Source organism: Canis lupus, chromosome 7 (genome assembly GCF_003254725.2).
Source record: "Canis lupus dingo isolate Sandy chromosome 7, ASM325472v2, whole genome shotgun sequence".
In the NCBI taxonomy this organism is placed as follows: domain Eukaryota; kingdom Metazoa; phylum Chordata; class Mammalia; order Carnivora; family Canidae; genus Canis; species Canis lupus.
The window spans coordinates 27,055,295-27,082,084 of record NC_064249.1 but is presented as its reverse complement, the minus strand read 5'-3'; the positions used below and the strand labels follow the sequence as shown (position 1 = coordinate 27,082,084).

Below are 26,790 nucleotides of genomic sequence, written 5' to 3'. Positions count from 1 at the left end.
GCAGTTTAATTGGATTCCTAAGGTGTGTGCACTTTATTACCAATCACAGAGTATTTTAATGGACATTATTTCATTTTATTTCCAAGTATACTTTTTAAAAGTAGGTGACACTAGTGTTGCTATCTTTCTTCTCTCCATTATTCATTCATCTGTTTATTTGTTGCTAGTGCTATCTTTGTGTGTTTGTTGCTTTAAATTTATTTTAAAGGAGCAAATAACTTGCTGCTGTAATTTGCTCACAGCAAAACTCATGACACTTAAAAGCCAGGACTTTGAAAAACTGAAGTCTGGGGGCACCTTGGTGGGTCAGTCAGTTGAGCATTTAACTCTTAATTTCAGCTCAAGTCATGATCTCAGTGTTTTGAGATAGAACCCTTTGCTGGACTCCAGGCTCAGCATAGAGTCTGCTTCTCTCTTTAGCCCTCTCCCCCACCCTTCCACCCCCGCTCCTGCCTTTTTGCATGCATAGTTTCTCTCGCTCTCAAATAAATCTTTAAAAATAAACAAGTAACAACCAAAGTCTTATCCTGGTTTTCATTTTATTGCTTTTTAATACAGATCAATTGTAGCTAAAGGAAAGTTTTCAAAACACGATCAGTGTCAGTTAATACATAGATTACTTCAAACTTCCTTCCATTGTACTTTTGAAATGCATGCTTCTACATACATCATTCAGTCACATTTGACTGTTTGTTTTGATAAGGAAGTTTTAAAATACTATCTTTCTAGGGAACAAAGAATGGTCAAGAAAGCGGAGTTGAAATTGGAATTGACACAATTCAGTTTGGTGCTCCAGCCTCAAATGGGAATGAAAATGAAATTGTGCCTGTACTTTCGGAAAAAACTACTGACAAGATACCCGAACCTAAAGAACAACGGCAGAAGCAGCCACGGGCAGGCCCTATCAAAGCCCAGAAGGTAAATATAATTGATATTCTAGATAGAACTGTATGAAAGCCACTAATACTTATGGGAGAACTAGTAATGGTGTTGAAGTTGAATTTAATTTTCAATAAATCTCTTTGATCATGATACATTTTTGTCATAAACACTGGATTTTTAGCTTCCAGATTTGAGTCCAGTAGAAAATAAGGAACACAAACCAGGTCCTATTGGAAAAGAGCGTTCATTGAAAAATAGAAAAGTAAAAGATGCCCAACAGGTGGAGCCAGAAGGACAAGAGAAACCAAGCCCAGCTACAGTCAGAAGTACAGATTCTGTAACAACAAAGGAAACCAAAACAGTTTCAGAAATGTCTACTGAAATAGGAGCAATGATTTCGGTATCATCCACAGAATACGGCGCTAATGTGAAGGTAGGCAACATGCCCCAGCCACCAGCTCATTGGTGCAAACCATGTGGGGAAAACAGCACCAGTACTCGTTTTTTCTGTTGTTCTTTTTCTTTTATTTTGGCTTGAGGCATACAATTCTGTAAACTATATGGGTTATTATATCTGCAGATAATATTTTATTCCATCATATGCATTTGTGATCTGAAGAAATTTCTAAGTAAATGATTTCTTTATGTGGAAATTTACTCTTAATTCTGGACAGTTAAATGGTTCAAAGTGAAAAATATGTACATAGAATGTTTTTCACTGGGTTTACAGGCTTTGAAAGGATTGCACTATATTTTTATTTTATTAAGAGTTATAGTGGAGCCTTATCTTGCCCACTAGTAAGATTTTCAAGACAGAAACTAAGTCAAATTAAATTTTTAGTAACTCCAAAATAGCCAGTTTTCTTTCCCGATTGGAATAGATCACTGTTTTATTGATTGAGCACCAGAGGAAGTAACTTGCATTTAGGAACCACATTGAAAGGTGCATATCTTTAAAAATACTCATTAAGACAAGATACAAAGATACACTGAATGATTTCTGAATGATTTATATGTACTAACATTTATGGGAATAGCAAAATTTATATCTGCCATTTTGTGTTCACTCTGGTACATATTAAGAAAGGTAAGTGGAAACTTTCATGTTATTTGAATATTTTTGTCTTTTTAATTGCTATACAATCAATATATGTAAATAAAAAACTTAAGATCTACCTCTACCATATTTAAAGAAGAGATTCATGATGATAAACAAGTTTATCCTAAAACCTAATTGCAACAACAAAGATCTTGACATTCATTTATCTATGTTGTTTTTTGAAGAGCATGAAAAATCAGTGTTTGGAAATAAGCTATAGATTATGAGAACGACACAGAAATAGTACTGTTGGCAACCTCCTAATACTGTGAAGTGTATTTAAGTTTAAAAAAAAAAACTTTTAATTGGAAGTATAGTTGACATAAGAGCAATGCATTTGAAAAAAATGTACAGGACCTCAGCTGTAGTTGAAATGTACCACTTCAGTAGTGAGTCCATGTTTGTTTTATCACAATATTGTCTCTAAGATTTGAGTCTTAAGAGATGCTCTCCTCTCCTGCTTTCCTCTAAAACAACTTTATAACTGTTAGGCTGCCATTAGAAAGTGAGTCATTAATTTAGTTTACAGTGTATTTTTTTCTATTACTACTCCACAGGAGTCTGTAACAGACTATACTACACCTTCTTCTTCTCTGCCTAACACTGTGGCTACTAATAATGCAAAGATGGAGGATACTTTGGTTAATAATGTAAGTAATCAACCTCAGATGTGGAAAGTATGCTTAGGAACCTGGCTATTCTCTAATATGTACTGTGTGACCAGTATGTAATTCTTCTCTGGGAAAGGGTTGTAGTAAATTTGCACTAATTTTGGAGCACTAATACTTAACAAAAATAGGCAACACTTAGGCTCAGTTTCATAAGTACTAATCCTATTAACCTGGTTTCGTTAAGAATTTTTATTCCTCTCTCCCACATTCTTCAGGTTCAGTAGTTTATTTTGTTGGCATTGGTGTTCTTAAATGAAAACTTTTTACAATGCAGTAAAAAGTCACTCAACAAAGAGTGTTACCAAGTTTCTTTTTGAATTTAAAAAAAATCTTTCTGTACCTTAGCAACATGCCTGTTGTGAAGATTGAGCTGAAATGTATATATAAGCACTTCAGACTCTTAAATGCTGTGTTAAAAAGTGATAGTAAGTCATGTAAATTTGGCTGTAGTTTTCCAGAATGTCCATGTTATAATTAAAGATTATGTTAAGGCAGTACAGTCCATCATTTTGCCTTGTTCATTGGCTGACAAAAAATTGTAAACCCAGACAAGTTAGGTAACCCTTTGTAGAAGACCACTTTAGAAGTTACATGGATGGCCCTTGTTCTGGAGATGTAGAAATTTGCGCAGCTGCTCCCTGTTTTAAATATAGCTTTCTATATCATTTTGAGAAGAAGAATTTTATGTCTTACAGCATTTTTCTTATGCTATCTATGCTTCCTTCTAGCATCGAGTATAGAATTGTAGAGATGTGAGATGCTTTTAGGGTAGTTAAATCCAACTTTGTTGTCAGGCTGTAGGATGGAAGAAAAGAGAGAAAAGCAAGTGTACAGTTTCTCTTTGTGGTGGGAGAGCTTTGTAGGAGCCAATTCATAGAATTTCTCTAGCTTTCAGATGTAGTAGAATTTCACTCAATGTGCCAAATCCTTTTCCCCTGACCTTTTGGAGGAAATCCTAAAATTATTTAGCTTCCTTTAAGAAGTAATGGGAAATTAGGAAGGGTAAAAAAGACTCCCTGTCAATGATCAGGGAGTCCGTGCCACTATGTCAATTATCAAATGCTGAATCAGTAATGCATCAATAAAGTTTAATTTTACCTGTGTCTTCTCATTTAAAAAATACAGTATTTCTTAGGTGTCACTTTTTCAAGAAAGTATACGGTGCTCTATGCCAAATTACTCTCTAAATGTGATTTATGAAATACAAATAAGGAAAAATCATTATTCTCAGTACCCTTAAATGTGATTGAAAATATCCATACGAGTGTTTTAATGGTTTCTGTGTGATCTAATTAAAATGTAATATAACTTATGCATGCAGGATAACTGAAGGGGAGAGACCATTCTTGTATCTAAGCAAATAGTCTGCATTTAATTTTTAGCTGTGTCTCCAGAGCATGTTTGAAAACAGGAACATCCAGTTTGGGTCAGGGAACATTATAAATGGTCATCAGTTTGAAATGATTTCACAGTGGTGTGTATTTGTGCCAAGTGTGGTGTTGATTCTGAACTAACTAATGTAGTGTTAAAAACAAATGTCACACATGGGAAAAATTTTCGACCTTTTGAAAGGTTTCTTTTTTATCCTTAGTGTGGTTGATGGTTCCGTTTTATGCATAGATTTTTTTGTCTTTTGAAAAAACTGTTCTTGATTACGGCTTATATCCCTCATCAAAGTTTAATCTACTCTTTAAGGATCTTCATTTGGCTATTTATTGCTTAGTGTTACCTATTATTACAATCATTTTGAATCTTGAGTATCTTGAAGATTTAAATGCTGGTGGTGTTTTTGAATATTCATATATAATCTCTGTTAAGTAGTCCATATATTATCAATCTGTGTTAGATACTCCATAGTACCACAAAGTGATTATCATATAACCTCCAAGCATCTCATTTTATCTAACTAAGAATAACTAAGTGAACCATTAGAATCAGTCATACAATAGTACATAATAAAATTTCAAGATCCAGAGACTTAGAGGGAAAAACGAAATCTGAGTATCTTAATATCTTCATGTTTTTAAAAATATTCTCCATAATCATGTTATAACTACCAGGAAGCAGTTTGTTTAGTGTAACAGGGTGGTGCGATATTCCATACTTCCCTCCCGATTTTACTTCTGTTCTTTAGTCTAGTTATAAGAATGTTGGCTATATTGCAGGAAAGAGATTAATTTCTAATATTTGCAGTATTGTGTCAAATGCTTCTGATAGAATCTTAAAGGTGGAAATTATATTCCTTAGAGCTTTGCTACACCATGTATGGTCCATGGACCAGCAGTATCAGCATCACTTGGGAACTCATTTGAAATGCAGAATTTCAGGCCTTATCCCCCATACCAACTGACCAGAATCTGCACTTTAATAACATCCCAGGTGACTGTTATACACATTAAAATATATGAGGCAGTGCCTTCAAGTATATACCTTATATTTGGGACAGATTCTTCTTCTGTAATTATATGCATAAAAAAGCAGGTAGTATTTCTCTAAGATATCCAAAATTATCAATTAGTGCAGACACAATGTAATTCTAAGTAATCAAATATTCCTTTGGGCTCTGATGAAAAAATACCCCTAGACCAGTACAATCAGTGTTGTCTGTAGTGGGGCTTTTGTAGCAGACTTAGTTAGATTATGATATGTGTTGCCTACCTTTTCAGGTGCCCCTGCCCAACACCCTCCCCCTCCCTAAGAGGGAGACTATACAACAGAGCTCCAGCCTAACTTCAGCTCCTCCCACTACTTTCAGCCTCACCTTCAAGGTATGTACAACATCCTTCTCTAAAAGTCCTTGATGATTGCATGCAAGGGGGCATAAGTTAAAAATACTCTTTTGGTATTTTTACTCGTCTTGTATGGTAAGCAACAATACTAAGCTGAGGAAATAGAGTTATGTCAAATTATATCTTAACATTTTATTAACTTCTAATACCATTTTAAAGGGAGGCCTGTTACACTTGTGAATTTTATCTTAAAAATATAGGAAAGCACTTATATTTCATGTTTATACTGAGTCCTTCTTAGAGACCTTAAGTTTTGGATATATTAGTTGTATACAAAACAAACCAACTGGCACGGTGTCTTGCATGTTTTTTTCTTATCCTATGGTCCCATAATGATAAGACTGCTAATTTTCTGTCTTTCTTGTAAGTTGTGTGAATTAAATGAATGCTTTGTAATAATTAGAATATTTTATGAAGGGCAGCCCGGGTGGCTCAGCAGTTTAGCGCAGCCTTCAGCACAGGCAGGGCCTGATCCTGGAGACCCAGGATCGAGTCCCACATCAGGCTCCCTGCATGGAGCCTGCTTCTCACTCTGCCTGTGTCTCTGCCTCTTCTCTCTCTGTGTCTCTCATGAATAAATAAATAAAATCTTTTTTTTTTTAAGGAATATTTTATGAAGATAACCTTGATTGATTAATGGAGGTCATTTTGATCTGATTTTTTGGACAATTTTGTAATAAAAGGGCAAAAGAGATTATAGACAACATGTGTTTTTTATATCAAGAGATGCATGTAGGCTTTTTCCCCCCTCCTCTTGTGTTTATAATATTGAGCTGTATTATGCTTTTTTAAGTTGGGTTATTTGAGAGAATTTTAAATCTGTTGTTCACCTCCAGATTAGTCGGTGGTTAACAAAAATGGCATGAAATTTAGTGAATTTCTTTTTTTAAGTGCATAGATTTATCCCATTGGTGATGTTTGTTCAGTTTTATAATCTGGGCAAGTATTTAACCTCTATTAGCAGGACTTCCTAATGCTGCATTGGTTGACAGTGAATCTTTGAACGTTCACTTCTAGAAGTTTGAAAGTAAAATTTTATGAGACAACCACTTGTACTTTGTGTCAGGCCCAGTCGTTGCCCACTCCTTAGTCTCCTCCCAGTTCCTGTTCGATCTTTCTGGTTTTCCCATGGGAGTGACTGTCTCAGTCCGTGTTTCATACTGTCTTATGTGTGGTTTTGACTATATGCTAGTCAAGGCTAGTCCAGTTTCACATAAGCAAATAGAATATCATAAATTATTCTTTAGGCCAGCTGTTAATTCTTCAGAGAACCCATTCAGCCTTGCCTAATGTTTTTAACATTCCAAGAAGAACTATATACATTTAGAATTAAGGTGAATTTAAATTAAATTTCATTAGCATAAAAATTTCTCTAATTTCTTCACTTTTTATATTTCTCTGACATCTCTCTACTTGGATAATATATAAAGTATAGAAAAGTTTTATTGGGTGGATTTTATTGACAAGCGTATTTGTCAAGTAGAAGATTAGGTATAATTAAATAGTAGTACTTGTTTCTTTGATTTTCCAAAAATAGAGAATCGAAATTTCCTTGTTGCTAAAGAAATGAAATGAAGCCAAATGTGTGTGGCCTGTATATTTACAAGTTTGATTAGCTATAATTGACGTGTTCCCAATACAATAGAATTAGTGTAAAAGGCATTGTGTGCTCTATAAAACTGCTCTAAACCATAGAATCTCAGACAATACAAGCAAATTGCATTTTCTCTAACTCCCCCCCCCCCCCGCAAGACTCTTATTTTAAAATAAAACACATTTGAAAGTAGCAAGGTGATTATGAGAAGACTCAAGCAATCATAAAAACATCCCAATGTTTTGGTATTACAGTGATGGTATTAGTCATCTAAGAAAAAGTTAGATTATATGTACTATGTGTTTTAACAAGAAAGCAGGGAAGATATGTAGTTATTTCTCATTCTTAAAATTAAACTAAGGTGAAAAATTTTACAGTTGGTGCTTCAAGGACTGACAGCTTCCTAACTATGGCATTAAAGATTGTTACTGGATTTTTTTTGCAGCTGAATTTTATAGTTTACCTTGGGTTTGTTTTCCTGTTTTTAGCTAGTAGAATCTAAAAACTTGAAAGTCTATGTATCTGTTCACTTCCTGTTGAGGATCTACATCTGTGCTTGCCAGTTTAGGATCCACTAGCCACGTGTAGTTAGTAAGTGCTTAAATGTGGCCAATCTAAGTTGAAGTATGCGCTGTAAGTGCGTAAAAATACAATAGACACTGGATCTGAAATGTTAATGTTTAAAGTTAAAACATCTGAACTTTTGTGTTGATTACAGGTTTAAGTTATATTGTAAATAAAAATTGGGTTAAAAATGCTATCAAGTTAGTATTACCTCTTTATTTTTTAAAATGTGGCTATTAGAAAATTTAAAATTATAATACGACTTGCATTTATATGTCTTTTGAATAGCACTGGTCTAGATAGATCTGTTTCTATATTTTTAAAAAGATTTTATTGTCTTGGAAAGAGAAGGGGAGGGGCGCACAAGCTGGGGGCAGAGGGGGCACAAGGAGGGGGAGAATCTCCAGCAGACTGAGCTGAGCGCAGAGCTCAGTATAGGGTTCTGTCCAACAACCCTGAGATCATGACCGGAGTCAAGACAAAGAGTTGGGTGCTTAACTGACTGAGGCACCCAGGCACCTCAATCTGTTTCTGCATTTTAAAAAACGAGGACACTGTAGCTAAAACCTGTTAGCCACAAGTACAAATGGCAATAGTCAGTATCTGAAATGCTTGATGAAATCTGGATGTAGAACAAGACATATTTCTTCTGCACCCAAGCCTAAAACCTATCTGGTTACTTTGCCATTTAAAACACTGAATATAAAACAGTACCTGATGTTTGCTTGAGAAATGCTACCTTATAGAGGTACCTGATATTTGCTTGAGAACTGCTACCTTATAGAGAGAGAATGGAAGGAATGAGTATTTATGGAGGGCCTTTTAGTGCCCTTCCCCCTGGAGTCAGGGCCTTTGGTTAGTCCTAAAGAGGCATGACCTTCCTGTTTCCTTACTCACCACAAGGGTACAGGAGCACTGACTTTATATTTTGCTAACTTCTTTGCCAGAGCTGTCAACAAGCTCTCTTTAGAGACATAGTTCACTGCCTCCCAATTAGAATAAGGGAACAAAGAAAGATAAACGGCAAAGTGAAAGGTTGGAAAGCCTTAGGAATCCTAATCTTGTCTTTTTTGCAGTGTTTTGAAAGCTTATATTTGGAGTTGAGGTATATACACACACGTATGTATGTTTGTGTATGTATATATTGTGTTACAGGTTTTTTGGTGTGTTTTGGGTTTTTTTTGTTTTTTTTTGTTTTTTGTTGTTTGTTTTGTTTTGCTTTAAGACAATGTCCATTTTATTGCAGATGGAGTCTGCACGGAAGGCATGGGAGAATTCTCCAAATGTAAGGGAGAAGGGATCGCCAGTAACTTCCACAGCACCTCCAATTGCAAGTGGAGTCAGCAGTAGTGCCAGCGGACCAAGCACTGCTAACTACAACTCATTCTCAAGCGCATCAATGCCTCAGATTCCTGTTGCTTCAGTCACTCCCACAACATCACTATCAGGTAGAAGGTTTTGGTACCTTTCCTTTAAATATCTTATTTAAAATTTCTTATGATCTTTTCCTGTTTACTATCCCCCCCAAACTTACTATTTATAAAATGTATAAGACTTCACAAGGTCTAATTATCAGCTATTTTGTAGTAAGCTCTTGCTATTCTTATGCCTTCCCCTCTCTTAGCCCTCTCCTAATTTTAAACAAATAGTTTTTGATGGCTTATTAAAATTTTGCTTGCTGGACCTTCTGCCCACCCCTATGCCCTGCCCTTTGTGTCATGCTCCTCTCCCCATTATAGATATTAATAAGTAGTTGGTGAAAAGATGTTTATTCATCTAAATTTTTCTGTAGAATTCACCTTTTTATTTTTATTTTTTTTAACTCTTATACAGCTAATTAGTCGAACTCAAATAAAACAGAATGACACAGGTTGTAAATTTTTGTGGTCTGTATCTAATTTGAGGGAGCTATTGACTTAAATCTATTGGGATGACATATATTTTCTAGTGAAGGGTTAGGGATAGAGAATTTCCAGTTTCTTATTTGAGTAGATATTTATTGGGTTTTTGTTTGTTTCTAAAGGGAATCCATCAACATCCCAGGTTAGAAAGTGCTTTTCTTCCTTAAATATTTCACTAACGTATAATCCTTTCATTAAACTATACCTCATTTGGGGGCTTTACGGTTTTTAAATAATTACATTTCTAAATTGGTTGACTCTAGGAAAGTACACCCTTTTACCATATGTATAACAATGTTTCTTCTGTTGAAAACAAATTTCCGGGGCAGCCCCTGTGGCGCAGAGGTTTAGCGCCGCCTGCAGCCCAGGGCGTGATCCTGGAGACCCTGGATCAAGTCCCACGTCAGGCTCTCTGTATGATGCCTGCTTCTCCCTCTGCCTGTGTCTCTGCCTCTCTCTCTCTCTCTCTCTCTCTCTCTCTCTCTCTCTCTCTCTGTCTCTATGAATAAATAAATAAAATTAAAAAAAAAAAAACAAATTTCCTTTCAAATTTTCCCAATATTCTCTAATATTTAGAAAGCAGCAGGAGCTGCTTTCCAACAGATAACGAGATCTATCCAGGACAGATTTTACCTTCTGACTGGTTTTCATTTAGTGATTGCATTATTGTTTTTCACTATTCTGGCATTGTGTACCAAAAGAATTGGTCTTTGGGATGTATTATGGTTATTTTGATGTTATATGGGATGAAAAGTATATATTAAGACACAAATATTCAAATCAAAGAGGGTGTTCCACTTCTCTTCCCTCTTTTCATGCATTCCCTACCACGAATTTACAAGACATCTTCATAATGTTTACTAGCTTGGGCCCCAGTCATTGGGTGCGTAGGGGTTGGGGCTATAAAGCAAGCAGGAGGAGAGTAATGTGGGGAGATTAGGAAATAAAGGGACTGGGAAGGTTCAGTCACAGTTGAACCTTAAACAACGCAGGGGGTTAAGGAAACTGACAGCTGCCAATACACATATGCAGTCAAAAATGGAATATAACTTTTTCCCCTGGTTATAACTTTTGACTCCTCCTCCTCTCCCCCCCCACCCCCACAACAGCCACTATTGACTGGAAGCCTTAACTGATAACATACATAGCCAATTAACACATACTTTGTATATTTATTATAGACTGTATTCTTACAATAATGTAGAAAAAGAATGGTATTAAAATCATGAGAGAAGATACATTTACAGTACTGTACTGTATTGAAAAGAAATCTGCATGTAAGTAGACCCACACACAGTTTAAATCTGTGTTGTTCATGGGTCAAGTGTCCTTCCTTTCTTCCAGGTCTGATTTTCCCACTCTGCTTGATAAGATAAATTTTTATACTTCTTGCCCAGTTATCCTACTGGTGGAGACTCAAGTGGAAGAACAAAGGTGCTTTGACCTTAGTTCTCTCTTAGATAAAACATCATTTGAAGTCTGAAAATAATGACTGCATCTCACTTTTTAATCGGATAGGACTATTGCCATTCACTGTATTATTACCGTCATTAACACCCACAGATCAACAGAACTACTTGACCCTTCTAGATCTTAAGTTGTATAATTCTACTTATTTATTAATAGGTTTTCTTTAGGGATGCCTTGGTGGCTCAGTGGTTGAGCATCTACCTTTGGCTCAGGTTGTGATCCCGGGGTTTTGGAATTGAGTCTTATATCAGTCTCTCCGCGGGGAGCCTACTTCTCCCTCTGCCTGTGTCTTGGACTTTCTTTGTGTGTCTCTCATGATTAAATAAATTAAATTTTTAAAAAAGTTTGTTTTTATTTTCCTTTTAAGGCATTATTATACACCTGTTTTTTTGCTGGTATATATACAGGAAGAGAAAGAACTAACTGTAGCTTTAAGCTTATATGGCTGTCTAGGAGAAGGCCCCTTTACATTAATTATTATTAAGGTTCAGTGCTTTGTTTTTCTGTGTTCTTATTTTTTTTTTTTTTCGATTTTTTTTTTCCAATTTTTATTTATTTATGATAGTCACAGAGAGAGAGAGAGAGAGGCAGAGACACAGGCAGAGGGAGAAGCAGGCTTCATGCACCGGGAGCCCGACGTGGGATTCGATCCCGGGTCTCCAGGATCGCGCCCTGGGCCAAAGGCAGGCGCCAAACCGCTGCGCCACCCAGGGATCCCTTTCTGTGTTCTTATGTTCTTAAGCCTGACTTAGTAGATGTTTAAATATTTATTCCTAAATAATGAAACTCTTAAGATTACCCTTAAGGTATGTTTCTGGAAAGAAGAATAAAATCTAACCTTTAATTTACATGACTTTTTAGGAGCAGTTGTGATCTCCTTAGGTCTATTTACATGTTTTTTAAAATTTATTTTATTTATCAATCTCTAGACCCAGTGTGGGGCTTATACTTATGACTCCAAGATCGGGAGTCAGTGCTGTTCCGACTGAGCCAACCAGGCACCCCTGCATTCTTAAATATTCCTAAGGTGCAGCATTTTGTCCTTCTATGTTGTTACTTTTATGCCTAGCTGTAAATGAATAAAGCGCTTGACCATCCTTGTCTTTGTGACGATTAAAAAACTATTAGCTTGAGGATGAACTATAACAACCCTGTAGGCTCTTGGCCACCTTATTTTGTGAGTTTGATTTTTTAATTTCCTTCTCTTTGCATTTTTCTATTTAATATATTTCTCCAGGTTTTATAGTCTTGTTTACAATTGGTGATTGTTACTTTTAAGTATGTGGTAAGTACATGCAGGGCGTAAACATTAATTTTCCGGTGTCCAGCTGGCATTTGAGTTGTTTTACAGTGTAGAACAGTGGCACTTTAAAATATCTGCCTTTCTCCCTCTCCCACATATAGGAGCTGGTACATATACTACCTCTTCTTTGAGTACAAAATCTACAACCACATCAGACCCTCCTAACATTTGTAAAGTGAAACCCCAGCAATTACAGACAAGCAGCCTGCCTTCTGCAAGTCATTTTTCACAATTGAGCTGTATGCCTTCCCTTATTGCCCAGCAACAACAGAGTCCACAAGTCTATGTGTCTCAATCTGCAGCAGGTAAGATTTTTAGGATTGGGTATAAGGAATTTGGAAAATGAAGACTTCTTAAAATATTTTTTTTCTCTTTTTCAAGTTTAGGTATTTTTTGATCTGCTTGAAGATTTGTTTCCTCCTAGAATTTAATTTGCAAAGTAACTTATACACTTAATGCTATTCCAGTCAAGTTATAATACTTTGTTACCTAAAACTTGATAAAGCGATAGTAAAATTCATAGGGAAGAATAAACCTAAGATGAGCAAAGAAGAAAAAAATTATATGTTGGGGGTATTGGGATAACTTATCCTGCTAAATATCACAGTGTTAATCTTAAATAGTAAATACTTGAAAAATATTCAAATTCACTAATGATTTAAATTCAAAATAAAAGAACAATGAGGCAATTTCTTGCCTTTCTGTGTGAGAAGTATTAGAAAGATTGATAATACCTAGTAGAAAGATCGATAATGCCCAGTTTCTCTAAGCGTCGCAGTTATTATTAGCAGTTTTTTAAGGCGTATTGCTGGTGAGTATATAAATTGACATAATTCTTTTAGAAAAATATCTCTATTTTATGTGTACATACTTAACTGTAGTAACCGTTTTCATAGGAATCTTATCATATAGATAAACTTACTTTTTATTCAGAGACATAGAGTGTTCATTCATTGCAGTTATTGTTTATAGTAGTGATAAGTTAAAAAGAATACGGGAAGTTCTCCAAAACATAATAATACTATCATATGAAATCAGCAAATCACAATATAGTTTATGTAATATATAGAGATCCGTTAAGAATCTATACCAAATACTTTCAGTTATTAAATGCCAATTCCTCTGAAATATTTTGTTAAATTCTAGTAAGTAGATAGAAAATTAGAGTAGATTTGCTGGTAAACCAGTAGGTTCATTTTCACTTTTAGAAGATCTTGTCAGATTTCACTTGTTTGTATTCCATTAGCAGTATCTGAGCATCTGTTTTTCCATACCTTCACAACAAATACAACTAACCATTGAACAATGCAAGGGTTAGGAATGCCGGCACACTACACAGTCAAAAATCCACATTTAACTTTTCACTTCCCCAGATTTAACTACAAATAGCGTATTGTTGACCAGAAGCTTTATTAATAACATAAACAGTTCATTAACACATATTTTGTATGTTACGTGTATTATACAATACATTCTTATAGTAAAGCTGGAGAAGAGAAAATGTTACCATGAAAATCATAGGGAGAAAATACATTTACAATACCTCAGTGAATTATTTGAAAAAAATTTGCAATTCAAACCTATGTTTGCAAGGGTCAGAGGGCTCTTTTAATTTGAAATCTGCTACAAAACTTGGTTTTTAGTTACTATTTGGAAAATTTTGAAGCCTAGATACTTAAAACTGCTTGTTTTTTCTTGGTGGTCTATAGCTCAAATCCCTGCTTTCTATATGGACACAAGTCATTTATTCAATACCCAACATGCACGCTTGGCTCCACCATCCTTGGCTCAGCAGCAGGGCTTCCAACCAGGTCTTTCACAGGTAAATACCATGGACTTCTCTCATCCTGTATTTGTTTCTTGTCATGCTAAAGGTGTAACAGTTATCTTGGGCTACAAATAAAGGCTCTTTGAAGTTAAAATCATCTATTGGCAACATGGGACGATCCATGATTACCTTGATATGTATTGGCAAAATTTTCAAACTTTCCCAAATTTGTCAAAGCTTAATGATTAACAATGTAGAATAAATAATGTATTGAAAGGAAATTTTAGATGCTTACATTTGGTTTTATTTTAAAAGGGAGTTGATATAAACATATGCTTTATTAGTCTTTATTCTTTTCATATCTCAAACTTTTATTTTCCCAAATGCTGTGATTTGTGTATATGGTGTTCACATATTATATTTTATTGCATTGCAGCCAGCTTCAGTTCAACAAATCCCGATCCCTATTTATGCACCACTACAAGGACAGCATCAGGCCCAACTGAGTTTGGGTGCTGGACCTGCTGTTTCCCAGGCTCAGGAGTTATTCACCTCTTCACTTCAACCATATAGGTACATGCTTTTGTAATTACTGAGCCTTCTTGCCATATCCCTACTGTTCTTCCCCCCCGCCCCCAGAAGCTAGGATGATCCTGTTAGAAAATTCCTTTTTTTTTTTTTTTTTTTTTTATTTATGATAGTCACACACACAGAGAGAGAGAAAGAGAGGCGCAGAGACACAGGCAGAGGGAGAAGCAGGCTCCACGCACCAGGAGCCCGATATGGGATTCGATCCCGGGTCTCCAGGATCGCGCCCTGGGCCAAAGGCAGGCGCTAAACCGCTGCGCCACCCAGGGATCCCGAAAATTCCTTTAAATGATAAGCATGTTGATTATGTCCTGAAACTTAATTTCTGGTCATTTCAGCCAATTTATATTTTTTAAAGACTTTATTAATTTATTTGAGAGAGAAAGTGAGTGAGGGAGGAGAGAGCACAAGCCAGGGAAGGGGCAGAAGAAGAGGGAGGAGCAGACTCCCCACTGAGCAGGGAGCCCAATGTGGGACTCTATCCAAGGATTCTGAGATCACAACCTGAGCTAAAGGCAGACGCTTAACTTGACTGAGCCACACAAGTGCCCCTGTAATCCATCTCCATTTTAATGATTGCCTTGAAAGATGTACTTCTTAAGACAGGCCTGTTCTATAGAAAGATAATGTAAGCTGTATGTATAATTGTGACTAATGACAGCTGTATTGGAAAGTGCCAGTTTAGACTCTGAAAGCAGTTGTTTGTATCCCTGTCACATCATTCTGCTAGTCGTGCTCTCAACCTCATCAGCATAGTGTTTATTAATATAGAATCCCTGAACTAACTTCTGCCAGGACAGAGTAGTTGTGGGTTTGTTTTTTGTTTTTATTATTATTATTATTATTTGTTTATTTATTTATTTGGTTTTGGGTTTTTTTTTTTTTAAAGATTATTTTTACTGAGAGAGCACACGGGGTAGAGGGAAGGGACAGAGGAGAAAGTCTAAAGCAGACTCCACGTTGAGCACAGAACCCAACACAGGGTTTGTTTGTTTGTTTGTTTGTTTTAAGATTTTATTTATTTATTCAAGAGAGACACAGAGAGAGAGAGAGAGAGGCAGAGACACAGGCAGAGAGAGAAGCAGGGAGCCTGATGTGGGACTCAATCCCAGGTCCCCAGGATCATGCCTGGGCCAAAGGCGACACTAAACTACTGAGCCACCCGGGCTGCCCAGCCGATACAAGGTTCTGTCTCAGGATCCTGAGACCACAACCTGAGCTGAATCCAAGGGGTCACTTAATCAACTGCATCACCCAGGCATCTTAGGACTGGGTAGTTTATAACAGTATGCTTATGTTTTCCCATTTTATATTTGACACATACACAGTATAAAGATTGCTTGTGACCCTAGGCCAGCACTCCTGCTTAATGGCTTTTGCTCTGCCACATATGTCAATTTTAACAAAGCATAATGTTATTTATGGATGATACTATCTTTAATCTACTACTTTGATTAGTAACTCTTTATTTTAGCATTTTTAAAAGTATAGCTTGTTGAAGGCCCCCATTCCAGAGGTAAAAGGGTAGTCTAGAGTTAGATTCCAGCACTGTATTTTTTTTAAAACCATTCGAATATGTAATACAGTATTATTAACTATAGTTACCATGCTGTACATTACATCCCCATGACTTACTTTATAAATAACTAGCAGTTTATGCCCTTCACCATAATACTGTGTTGTGAATTTGAAAGTTGCTGAGGGGCGCCTAGGTGGTTCAGTCAGTTAAGCATCAGACTCTTGATCTCAGCTCAGGTCATGATCTCAGGGTTGTGAGATCAAGCCTGCTGTCAGCCTCAATTCTGGGCGTGGAGCCTTCTTGGGATTCTCTCATCCTTTGCCCCTCATCTCCCTTCATTCTCTTCCTCTATTTAAAAAAAACAAAACAAAACAAAAATTTGCTGAGAAAGTATATCTTAAAAGTTCTCATCACAAGAAAGAAAGATTTTTTTGTAACTATTGAGACAGATGTTAACTAAACTTAACTGTGATTATTTCATAACACATATTAATTGATTATATTGTAAACCTGAGACTAATACAATATTATATGTTAATTATACCTCAATAAAAATAGAAATTTTATGAGTGATCCTGATGGTGAATTACTACTCTGCCTCATTTCATAGAAGTCTTGAGATCTCTTACAGGAAATATACGGGGCACCTGGGTGGCTCAGTCAGAGTCCATTGCTTGGTTTCGGCTCAGGTCATGATCTCAGGGTCATAAGATTAAGCCTCGTGTCAGGCTCTGAGCACAGAGTTTGCTTGAGATCCTTTCCCTTTCCCTCTCCCTCAGACCCTCCCCCTACTCATTCCAGCTTGCTCTCTCTCAAATAAATAAAATCTTTATATGTGTGTGTGTGTATATATATATGAAGGGAGTAATGAAATACAAATAATAAAATCAGCTTTTAGTGTTATAAATTTGAATAAGATGTCAATAACAAAGAGAAACAGATTTGTTTCTGAGCTTGCTAGTGAACACATAAAAAAGAGTAGAAAACACTGTTAGTTTCTCCGGAAAAGCAACCCTTTTCCTAGAACTTTGTTGTGTATGGGGCTCTAACTCATGAAACAAATGCCTTAGACACAGTATACTCTCTCTCTCTCTTCTTAATTGTGTTTAGTAGAATACTTGGTCATTTGGGATACTCATTCCCAAGATTTCCAGATTCCAAAATAGAACTGACTACTAACATACGTCTTTTCTCTTCAATACCCCTATAGATCTCAGCCAGCCTTTATGCAAAGCAGCCTGTCCCAGCCATCTGTGGTACTTTCTGGTACTGCCATCCACAACTTTCCAGCTGTCCAACACCAGGAACTTGCAAAGGCACAATCCGGTCTTGCCTTTCAACAAACTTCAAATACACAGCCTATTCCTATATTGTATGAACATCAGCTGGGTCAGGCATCAGGACTAGGAGGTTCCCAACTAATTGATACACATCTTCTCCAGGTAAGAAGTAACAAAGGGGCTAGAATAGAATCATGCACTATCACTGTATTCCTGTGTAGCACATTATGTAAGGGAACAGTTTTTAAAGAAAAAATGTTAAAAGACATGGTGAGAAAAACCAGGGTCTTTCTATCTAATACTAAAATTCTTAGAGTGCTTTGAAGCCACACCCTGGATGTCTGAATTGGTAATTTTTCAATCTTAATGCTATTTTCTCACAAAATTTTTTTCTAGGCTAGAGCAAATCTTACCCAGGCTTCAAATCTTTATTCTGGACAAGTACAACAGCCTGGTCAGACAAATTTTTATAACACTGCCCAGTCACCAAGTGCTCTCCAGCAGGTAAACTATGGCATGGTAAATTTCCTCAATTTTCTTTATTATTATTATTATTATTATTATTATTATTATTATTATTATTGCTTTAGTTGTTGCTTGGTAGCTTAAATAGAACCAAGATGGGGAGAATATGCAGTGGTTTTCATACTTTCCACTGAGGTTTCCTAGGAATTCTATGGGGTCCACTAGTGGTGGAACCTGCTCAACCCCACTTTAGTCACTTCTGCTTTTTGGCTCTTTGTTTCAAACTGGTTTCCATGTAATCATTTTAACAAAGGATTCCATGAATATAAAAGTTTGAGAAACATTGTCTAGGATATATAGTTACATATAAGCAAGAGAGGCAACTTTACCCATCTATGCTAGAAGGGAAGGATGACTAAGGACCACCACACTGGTTAATAAAATACTTTGGGGATCCCTGGGTGGCGCAGCGGTTTGGCGCCTGCCTTTGGCCCAGGGCGCGATCCTGGAGACCCGGGATCGAATCCCACGTCGGGCTCCCGGTGCATGGAGCCTGCTTCTCCCTCTGCCTGTGTCTCTGCCTCTCTGTCTCTCTCTCTCTCTCTGTGTGTGTGACTATCATAAAGAAAAAAAATATTAATAAAATACTTTGAACGGTGTGGCAGAGTGTGAATTGTGTAAATGACAGACATGCACTATCTCTTAGCATGTCATTAATCTATTTTTAAAAATTCATGGAGGACTGAAGGAGAGAGACAAACCATTAGTCAATGTCTTATAACAAATTCTGGTGACTATTTTAGGGGTGAAAATTTATACATGTATTTATCTTATTGCCATTCAAATCAAATACTGTTTGTCAGAGCTCATTTTGATCAGACATGAAAACAGTATAGAGATGTCTGTTTGGGAAGTTGTAACATCACTACTTTCCTTAATTGTATCCCACAACTATTGTTGTATTATGGGTCTGTTAGACACGTAACCATGGAGTTATTCAAAGATAGTCATAATGATTTTGGTTACATAGCGTCTGCACTACTAATCTGTTTTGTTATTACACCTTTAATGAAAGCATGGAGGTAGTTACTAAGTAAAAGATTATATGTGAAATTTATTAATAGATTGATGTATGCTGTTTAAAATGTTATTCAGAAGTTTTTTGAAGAATTGTTAGTGTTACGGGGATATACAGACAACAGGTATAAGTGAATTGCTGCAGTTTCTGTTCACTTATTTTTTAGGTTACAGTACCTTTACCAGCATCCCAGCTTTCATTGCCTAATTTTGGATCTACGGGGCAACCTTTAATTGCTCTGCCACAGACTCTTCAGCCCCCATTACAGCATACCACCCCACAGGCCCAGGCCCAGAGCCTGAGTCGTCCTGCACAAGTAAGCCAGCCTTTCAGAGGATTGATCCCTGCTGGAACACAGCATAGCATGATCGCAACCACAGGAAAAGTAAGTGAAAAATTTACCAATTTCTCTGAGAATTTAAGGCCATGTGTTAGATATATGTATCTGTGTATCTGTAAATGCACCAGTTTTTACCATCCTCCAGGGTGGTAGGGCTTTTTTTTTTTTTTTTTTTTAAGATTTTTAAAATTTTTTAAAAGATTAATCTCTACATCCATCATGGAGGTTGAACTCACAACCCTGAGATCAAGAGTTGCACAGTTCACCAACTGAGCCAGCCAGGCACCCCAAGCCCCAATGTTTTTTGTGTTTTGTTTTGTTTTGTTTACTTTAAATTTACTTTTTAATGTGTTTCACTTCCTCTGGTTTTTACCTAATAACAAAAAAATCACAAATTTTTTTTTTTTATATTTTTTATTTATTTATGGTAGTCACAGAGAGAGAGAGAGAGAGGCAGAGACACAGGCAGAGGGAGAAGCAGGCTCCATGCACCAGGAGCCCGACGTGGGATTCGATCCCGGGTCCCGAGGATCGCACCCTGGGCCAAAGGCAGGCGCTAAACCGCTGCGCCACCCAGGGATCCCAAAAATCACAAATTTTGTGGCAGAATTGGGTTTACACAATCTCTTTTCACCCACAAATTGGCTTTAATAATTCCATGGTATTTGAAACTTAATTACAGGATTTTTGTACTAAGGCTCTTTGCCCATTGCTGGAATAAATATTCATATTTCAAATACTAAGCATAGCATTTTCGTTTATGGAATTCCAGAAATGCTAAGTCCACCCTGTGTGTTTTCTCAGATGTCTGAAATGGAACTGAAGGCCTTCGGAAGTGGCATTGATATAAAACCAGGCACACCGCCAATCAGCGGTAGAAGCACCACACCAACATCTAGTCCCTTCCGGTAAAATGGGCATTTGAATTTCCAAACAACTAAGCACAGTTTGTTTGTTAGATACTTACTATGTCACCAGGCCTGTGGTAAGCACAAGATGTTCTTAGAGCTTTATGTAAAATGTTAAGCTATTTAATTAAGAATGTATATCACACTATATTAAGATTTTTTTAAATACAGGGTAAATCTAGCTAGTATTCTTTCTCACCTCTGCCCCTCCACTGTCTCCCCACTACCATAATGTTTGGTAACTCACTTTGGTAAATTTTTATCAGCTACCACATATGAAGAATCTACCAAGAGCAATGTCTCTCAAAATCTAACAGCATTATTTATTTGGCACTACTGTACTGACCAGTGATGGCTTTTTTCCAAGGGCTACTTCCACAAGTCCGAACAGCCAGTCCAGCAAAATGAACAGCATTGTCTATCAGAAGCAGTTCCAGTCAGCCCCTGCCACTGTGAGAATGACACAACCATTTCCTACACAGTTTGCACCCCAGGTGGGCAGATACGAGTGAGAAATGAGTATTATTTACTTGCAAATGAATTGCTATTCTGGCTAATTCTCTGATTTCATAATCTTGCCATATTATAACTAGTTTAGAGACATAGTTTTTAATGAGAAACAGTTTCTTATTTAACAGTACATTTATAACATTCATATATATTCTCAGCAGTTTTTAGTGAGATATAGGTAGTAACCGTCTAGTTCTAAAGCAGACAAGAGAAACAGTCAAAAGATTCCCCACACAGCTCTGGTCATTTCAGTCCTGTTTCTTTTATATTTTTTGAAGAAGTGGACTTTTCTGAGAAGGGTCCCAGTGCTTAAAGTTTTCTAGGTTTAAAGTTTTTTTTGTTGTGTCGTGTTTTGTTTTGTTTTTTGTTTTTTTGTTTTTGTTTTTGTTTTTTTAGATAACTGTGTAGTTAAGGTAAAATTTCCAAAAGATGTTCTAATATATGTGTAAAAACATTGGCTTTTCTTCCCCTTTGCTGATCGAATGGAAAGACTAACTAGTAACTATCACAAACTAGAATTGGTTCCTGAAAAAACAATTTGTTGAATTGGTGTTATTTTTATTTATCTTCAGATTATGTTTGGTATAAGTGTGTGCCTTTTCTGCAATTCTATCTTTTTAAAAACATTATCCTAATTAATAGCTTTTCTATCTCCCCTTCAGAATTTGTAGCTGAAATGCTAGATCAAACTGCAGTGCCATAGCATGCTTTGCCTAATTTTCCTATTAGATTCTCCAAACATGGCCTGTTTGTTCTTGGTCCCTGTAATAGAATGGCACATATCCCTACACTTCCTTTCACTTGGCAGAATGGGCACAGATTTACTCTGAGATAAGCCAACCTGGTCTAGTTGGCAAAAAAAAAATTTTTTTTTTTAACAGTTCAATGTTGTATGTTTTGTTTTTTTCACTCAGATTCTCTCTCAGCCTAACCTGGTCCCTCCATTGGTAAGAGCCCCACATACTAACACCTTCCCAGCGCCTGTTCAGAGGCCGCCAATGGCACTGGCCAGTCAGATGCCTCCTCCGCTGACCACAGGCCTCATGAGCCATGCTCGTTTGCCACATGTAGCCAGGGGTCCTTGTGGATCACTATCTGGAGTCAGAGGTAATCAGGCCCAGGCTGCGTTGAAGGCTGAACAAGACATGAAGGTTAGTACAGTGTTAACAGCCAACAGAGCAAGAATCTGTCTCTGAACCATGTCTTAAGATGCCTCTGGACCCATAACCACATATCCAGGCATTCATTGTCTTAGCTGATTTAACTAAGCTAACTACTTTTATTCATTCCTTTCTTTTTTATTTCTTTTTTTTCTCCCTTATTCCCCCCTTTTTTTCTTCTTCTTTTTTTTTATTTTTAATTTTTATTTTTTTATTTTTTTTAGTTTTTTGAAACTAGATAGCAAACAAGTTAACATTTTAAACTCTGGCAAAGTGAATTGCTTATAAAATAAACATTTGAGGGAGATCTGAGTTCATCTGCTACATTTTTTTGAAGAGCAAAAAAGTAATGTGGATTATTATAAGCTTCCCCATTTTCTTTCATTTTTTCCCTTTATTTTCTTTTTTATCCCTCCCTCCCCCTTCCCAGACTTAAGATATAAATCATGGTTATGTGAAAACTCTGGAGTGGGTAAGAGATTTTACCTATCTTGATTTTTATTTCTTTATTCATGAGTCATCCAGGTACAGTTTTCTTCTCAAACTGTTTCCATACTTTTTTTTTTTTTTTGGTTTTTGGTTTTGTTTTGTTTTTTTGTTTTTTTTTGCCTGCCATTTGAGTTGGCTGTATACCACAACAGATTGTGCAGTTGTAGATGAAGAACTGAAAAAAGCACTTTGGGATCCTTCATAATAAAAGGCACTGGTAAACGTGAGGTTTGCTGATGCAGAAGAGTGCCTTGAGGAGTCTGTGTGGGGACAGTTTCCATAGTGTAAACCTTACCTGTCTGCCTGTACAGCCAGCTGAATCCATTTATTCTGTATTTAGACTTGACTTTAGAGGTCTTAGTAATTTTGCCTGTTTCGTCACTATGTATATGTATATGTATGTGTGTATGTGTGTATACACATTCACACACACACACAGATATATATCAGGTCAGACTAGAACAAAGAAAAGCTTGCTGCCTTAAAACAGGGCAATGTCCATAGTATGCTTTACTCTGAATTAGAAACATGTTTATGATAATCCTGTTAGAAAATTTAGTTGACTGGCTAGTTCCTTTCTACATTGATCTCCCTCATTTCTCATCCTGAATAATCAAATTTAAAAACTACTCTGCAGTGGAACTCTTGTTAAATATGATCTACTTTTATTAAGGCTGTGTGCCTAGGATTTCCTTCTGTTCATAACTATTAAAAATACTTGTATGTGTAGAAATCTTTGGAAACTATTTGTTCATGGTTTCCAGTTGTTGTTCTGTCTCCTTGGCACTTGATTTTCATACATTCCCATTTTGGAAATGACATTAGAGCTTAGAATGGGGTGGGGGAGGGTAAAAATTTCTTGAAATTGCTTTAGATCTTTGGATAGTACAGGTTTCCTATAGAACATGAAGGGCTCTTTGTTATATGCAAGAGGTACAGAAACTTAAGGTTTAATTGTGTACGTTACAGTGGTATAGTTTACAGATTGACGTAAGTATATTCTTTGGGACACATAGTCCATAAACGTAGGAAATTATTTTACCAGCTCAGAATGTGGTAGGAGCTATCAGAACTTAGTGATCAAGTGAAGTTGTAGTTACTAATTTCTGATGCTCTTCCCCTGCAGAAGAGAGCTGTGGGAAGAGGACTCAGCCACAAGACATTTGGTCCTAGGTGTTGGTAATGCCACAATATAAGTGCTTCCTTTTCGTTTTATTGTAGACCACATATTGATAAATAGAAGTTTTAAGTGTTACATATATATGTCTTCAAATTTGCGAGCAGCTTCCCTAAATAGAATTTGATATCAATAAGTTTTGTTCCGGAAAAGATACAGACCAACAGCAATTTCTGTCTTATTATTTTATAAGAGGGCAAACTTTGAAAATGTGGTGGGAGGTGGTCCTATTATTTTCAAATGTTTAAAAAAAAATCACATGGAATGTTTGCCAAGATAGGAAGAAATCTATCCATTAAAAGCTGAAAGATCATTGAGGTACTTTTGGTTTGGGCAAAACACATGGGGAAAATGGATTTGTGGTTGGTAAAGAGTGAACGGAGATGGACGGACAGGCTTAGCTAACGCTGCAGCGTTCTCAGTCATTGTTTCTCATTTTTTAAGGCAAAGCAGAGAGCAGAGGTTCTTCAGTCCACGCAGCGGTTCTTCTCTGAACAACAACAGAGCAAACAGATAGGAAGCAAAGCTCCAAAAGTGGACAGTGATTCAAGTAAACCTCCTGAAACACTGACTGACCCTCCTGGTGTCTGTCAGGAAAAAGTAGAAGAAAAGCCACCTCCTGCACCTACCATAGCCACCAAACCTGTTAGAACTGGACCAATCAAACCTCAGGCCATCAAAACGGAAGAAACAAAATCATAAAGGCTGTGGTTTATTGCAGGGGGTTGGGGGGGGGGGAGAGGGGAACGAGGGAGAATGAAGTCGGATAATGCCAGCAGCCAAAGGGGTAAAATGGTCTGTGACGTTATCCAGTCTAGAGCTGGGAGGTGTACAGGGGACATAGGAGCAGTGTACATGGACACACAGCTGCTGCACCAGTAAAATGAGGCTTTGCCAGCTTGCACCTACTGTATAATGTGCACTCTGTTGATGACCACGCATCTTCAGGCAGAATTTATATACAAATATCTGCACATGTTCTTGAGTGCATATCATTTAAAACTGAAATCCTTATGGTTAGATGAAACACCAGAATTAGGAGGAAAATAACCCCGCTGGGGAATAGCTGAGCCTGAACAATGGTGATTCCAGCTAAGACATCAGGTGTGGTCTTTTTGTTCCCTTATGTTCTTTGGATGTGATTGTGGCATTTGTGGGCTTGGTGGTCAAGAACTGAAGATAACTGGTGCTGGATAGAGGAGCCTTATTTTTTATTATGGCAGCTTGCTATTTTTGTAACATTGTGATTGAGTTGAACACAAAGTACAGTCACTGATCTCCCCCTCTTCCTGGATGAGTGAGCAGGTGATGAAATATGCTGTCCACCTCCTTGGACCTGTCCAAGCGGGTAGGGTTTGGCTACTGCTTCTGTTTGAAATGATGCTGTGTTTGAGTTGTGGCCCGAAGCTTTGAAGTGCTACTTGGTGTCTCCTTTCTTCCACAGAGTTGTCATGTCTTAAAACATGACAGATTGGGTAAAATACTATTTAGGTTGAGTCTGGCTTGCCTCCACTCGGTTATCTTTGTATGAATCCAGTGGGGTTTTTTTGTTTGTTTGTTTGTTTGTTTGTTTTAACGGTTTTTAGCTGATGTTCATCAAGAGCAGTGATACCTAGAACTGTACCCTTAATGGAAGGAAATCCTATCTAAGAAGGTGCATTTCTTTACCAGAGCTGTGTTATACCATCCCTTGGGCCCTCTGCTGGAAAAGTAGAATCAAGTCTCAAATAATGCCTTTTTAATTGTATCCTGTAGTATTATAGATGTAGGACAGTACTGTATCATACCTCTGTGAATGTAAAATATCTTGTACCTGCTTTATGATACGTAATAGTGACTGTGCTTTATGAGAGCTGTTTTTAATGACGTTATTCTAGAATGTTTTCTTTCCAGATGATGATTGAGAAGCTAATAAAAAAATGGTGCCAGGTACCACAACAGTAACAGAACTTTGCTGTTTTCTGGGGTTTTGTTTTTTTTTTTTACCCTTTTTTTCTTTTTTATTAATGGAGTGTGCTGGATGTCTCTATAATTTTGTTCAGATGACTGCAGAACCTGGAAAAGCTGTTGCTGCTATTGATGCATAACATACTGCTATTGGTCTTTTTATATAAATAAATAAATATATATATATACATACATATACATATATATATATAAATAATTTGAATTTTTGGAAACTTTAGCTGTGCTGTCAACTTTGGAAAAAGTATCCCAGTTGTACCGTGTTGGGTTGGCATTGTACAGAAATTAACAGCCATATTGGTCTAGAAATGTTAAACATAATTTTTTCCATTTGTACAGGGGTAACGCACTGTATTAAATATGTAAGGTCTTATCTACATGGGTTTGATTACAGAAACTAATAAAGTATTCTCTAAATAATGAATCTTGGAACTTCTAATCCATTCCTAAAATCTGGAGCAAGATCTGTCACATACTAAAAACTAGTGATCAAGAGTACATTATGCTCTAGGAAAATATTATCATCCAAAGACTTGATTCTGACTCTTAAGAACTATAAAGTTTATTCGGTCAGAGTCATTGTTGTCATGGAGGCTAATAGGGTAGCCGTACTCCTGTTGAGAACAAGTATGTCGAGGAGGAGAGCAGTCTTTCTGGATGATGCCAAGTGCTGAGTGAAGAGGACAGCTTTGCTGTTCTTCAGGGCTGATACTGAAAGGGCCCAAAGGAGATCTCAGTGCTGACATATTTATTTTTCGTATTTTTCCCAGCACATCCACAGTCCTTATCACTGATAACGGTCTGTGCGGGATTTGCTGTATCATTACTCATTTTTAAAGTGAGGTGCTGGGATCCCTGGGTGGCGCAGCGGTTTGGCGCCTGCCTTTGGCCCAGGGTGCGATCCTGGAGACCCGGGATCGAGTCCCACGTCAGGCTCCCGGTGCATGGAGCCTGCTTCTCCCTCTGCCTGTGTCTCTGCCTCTCTCTCTCTCTCACTGTGTGCCTATCATAAAAAAAAAATAAAAATAAAAAAGAAAATAAATGAGGTGCTGAGGGATTTTAATTGCCTAAAATTCCATATCCAGAACACATTGCTTCCAGGCCCAGCTTTAGGAAAATTAGTAATTCACTTACTGATGACCTGTGTTCCTTCTTTACTCATGGATGCTGTAATTCTGAAATACATAGAACACTCCAGTACTCTTCAGCCCTACCTAGATGGCCAGGCTTTTCACTTTTAAAGTTTATGGGTGACTAATGCTAGGATCAC

The 26,790-nt window shown here is 37.0% G+C and overlaps 1 protein-coding gene across 17 annotated transcripts in view; it reads left to right on the top strand.

The window, feature by feature from the left end:
* PRRC2C (proline rich coiled-coil 2C) overlaps positions 1–25,944 on the top strand; it is a 101,925-nt gene extending 75,981 nt beyond the window's left edge. For 5 of the 17 annotated variants that reach the window (XM_049112300.1, XM_025430345.3, XM_025430347.3 and 2 more), the window contains exons 21-35: positions 730–918; positions 1,064–1,315; positions 2,539–2,631; positions 5,319–5,420; positions 8,846–9,047; positions 12,375–12,578; positions 13,983–14,095; positions 14,478–14,614; positions 17,359–17,590; positions 17,825–17,947; positions 19,138–19,356; positions 20,116–20,219; positions 20,587–20,713; positions 21,644–21,880; positions 24,000–25,944. In XM_049112300.1, the coding sequence (XP_048968257.1) occupies positions 730–918; positions 1,064–1,315; positions 2,539–2,631; positions 5,319–5,420; positions 8,846–9,047; positions 12,375–12,578; positions 13,983–14,095; positions 14,478–14,614; positions 17,359–17,590; positions 17,825–17,947; positions 19,138–19,356; positions 20,116–20,219; positions 20,587–20,713; positions 21,644–21,880; positions 24,000–24,257 (2,592 nt within the window). In that variant the 3' untranslated portion in view covers positions 24,258–25,944. Of the gene's footprint in view, positions 1–729; positions 919–1,063; positions 1,316–2,538; positions 2,632–5,318; positions 5,421–8,845; positions 9,048–12,374; positions 12,579–13,982; positions 14,096–14,477; positions 14,615–17,358; positions 17,591–17,824; positions 17,948–19,137; positions 19,357–20,115; positions 20,220–20,586; positions 20,714–21,643; positions 21,881–23,504; positions 23,558–23,999 lie in introns of all 17 variants that reach the window. The other 12 variants (XM_025430348.3, XM_025430346.3, XM_025430356.3 and 9 more) reach the window with 10 other exon arrangements.
* Positions 25,945–26,790: the final 846 nt, after the last annotated feature.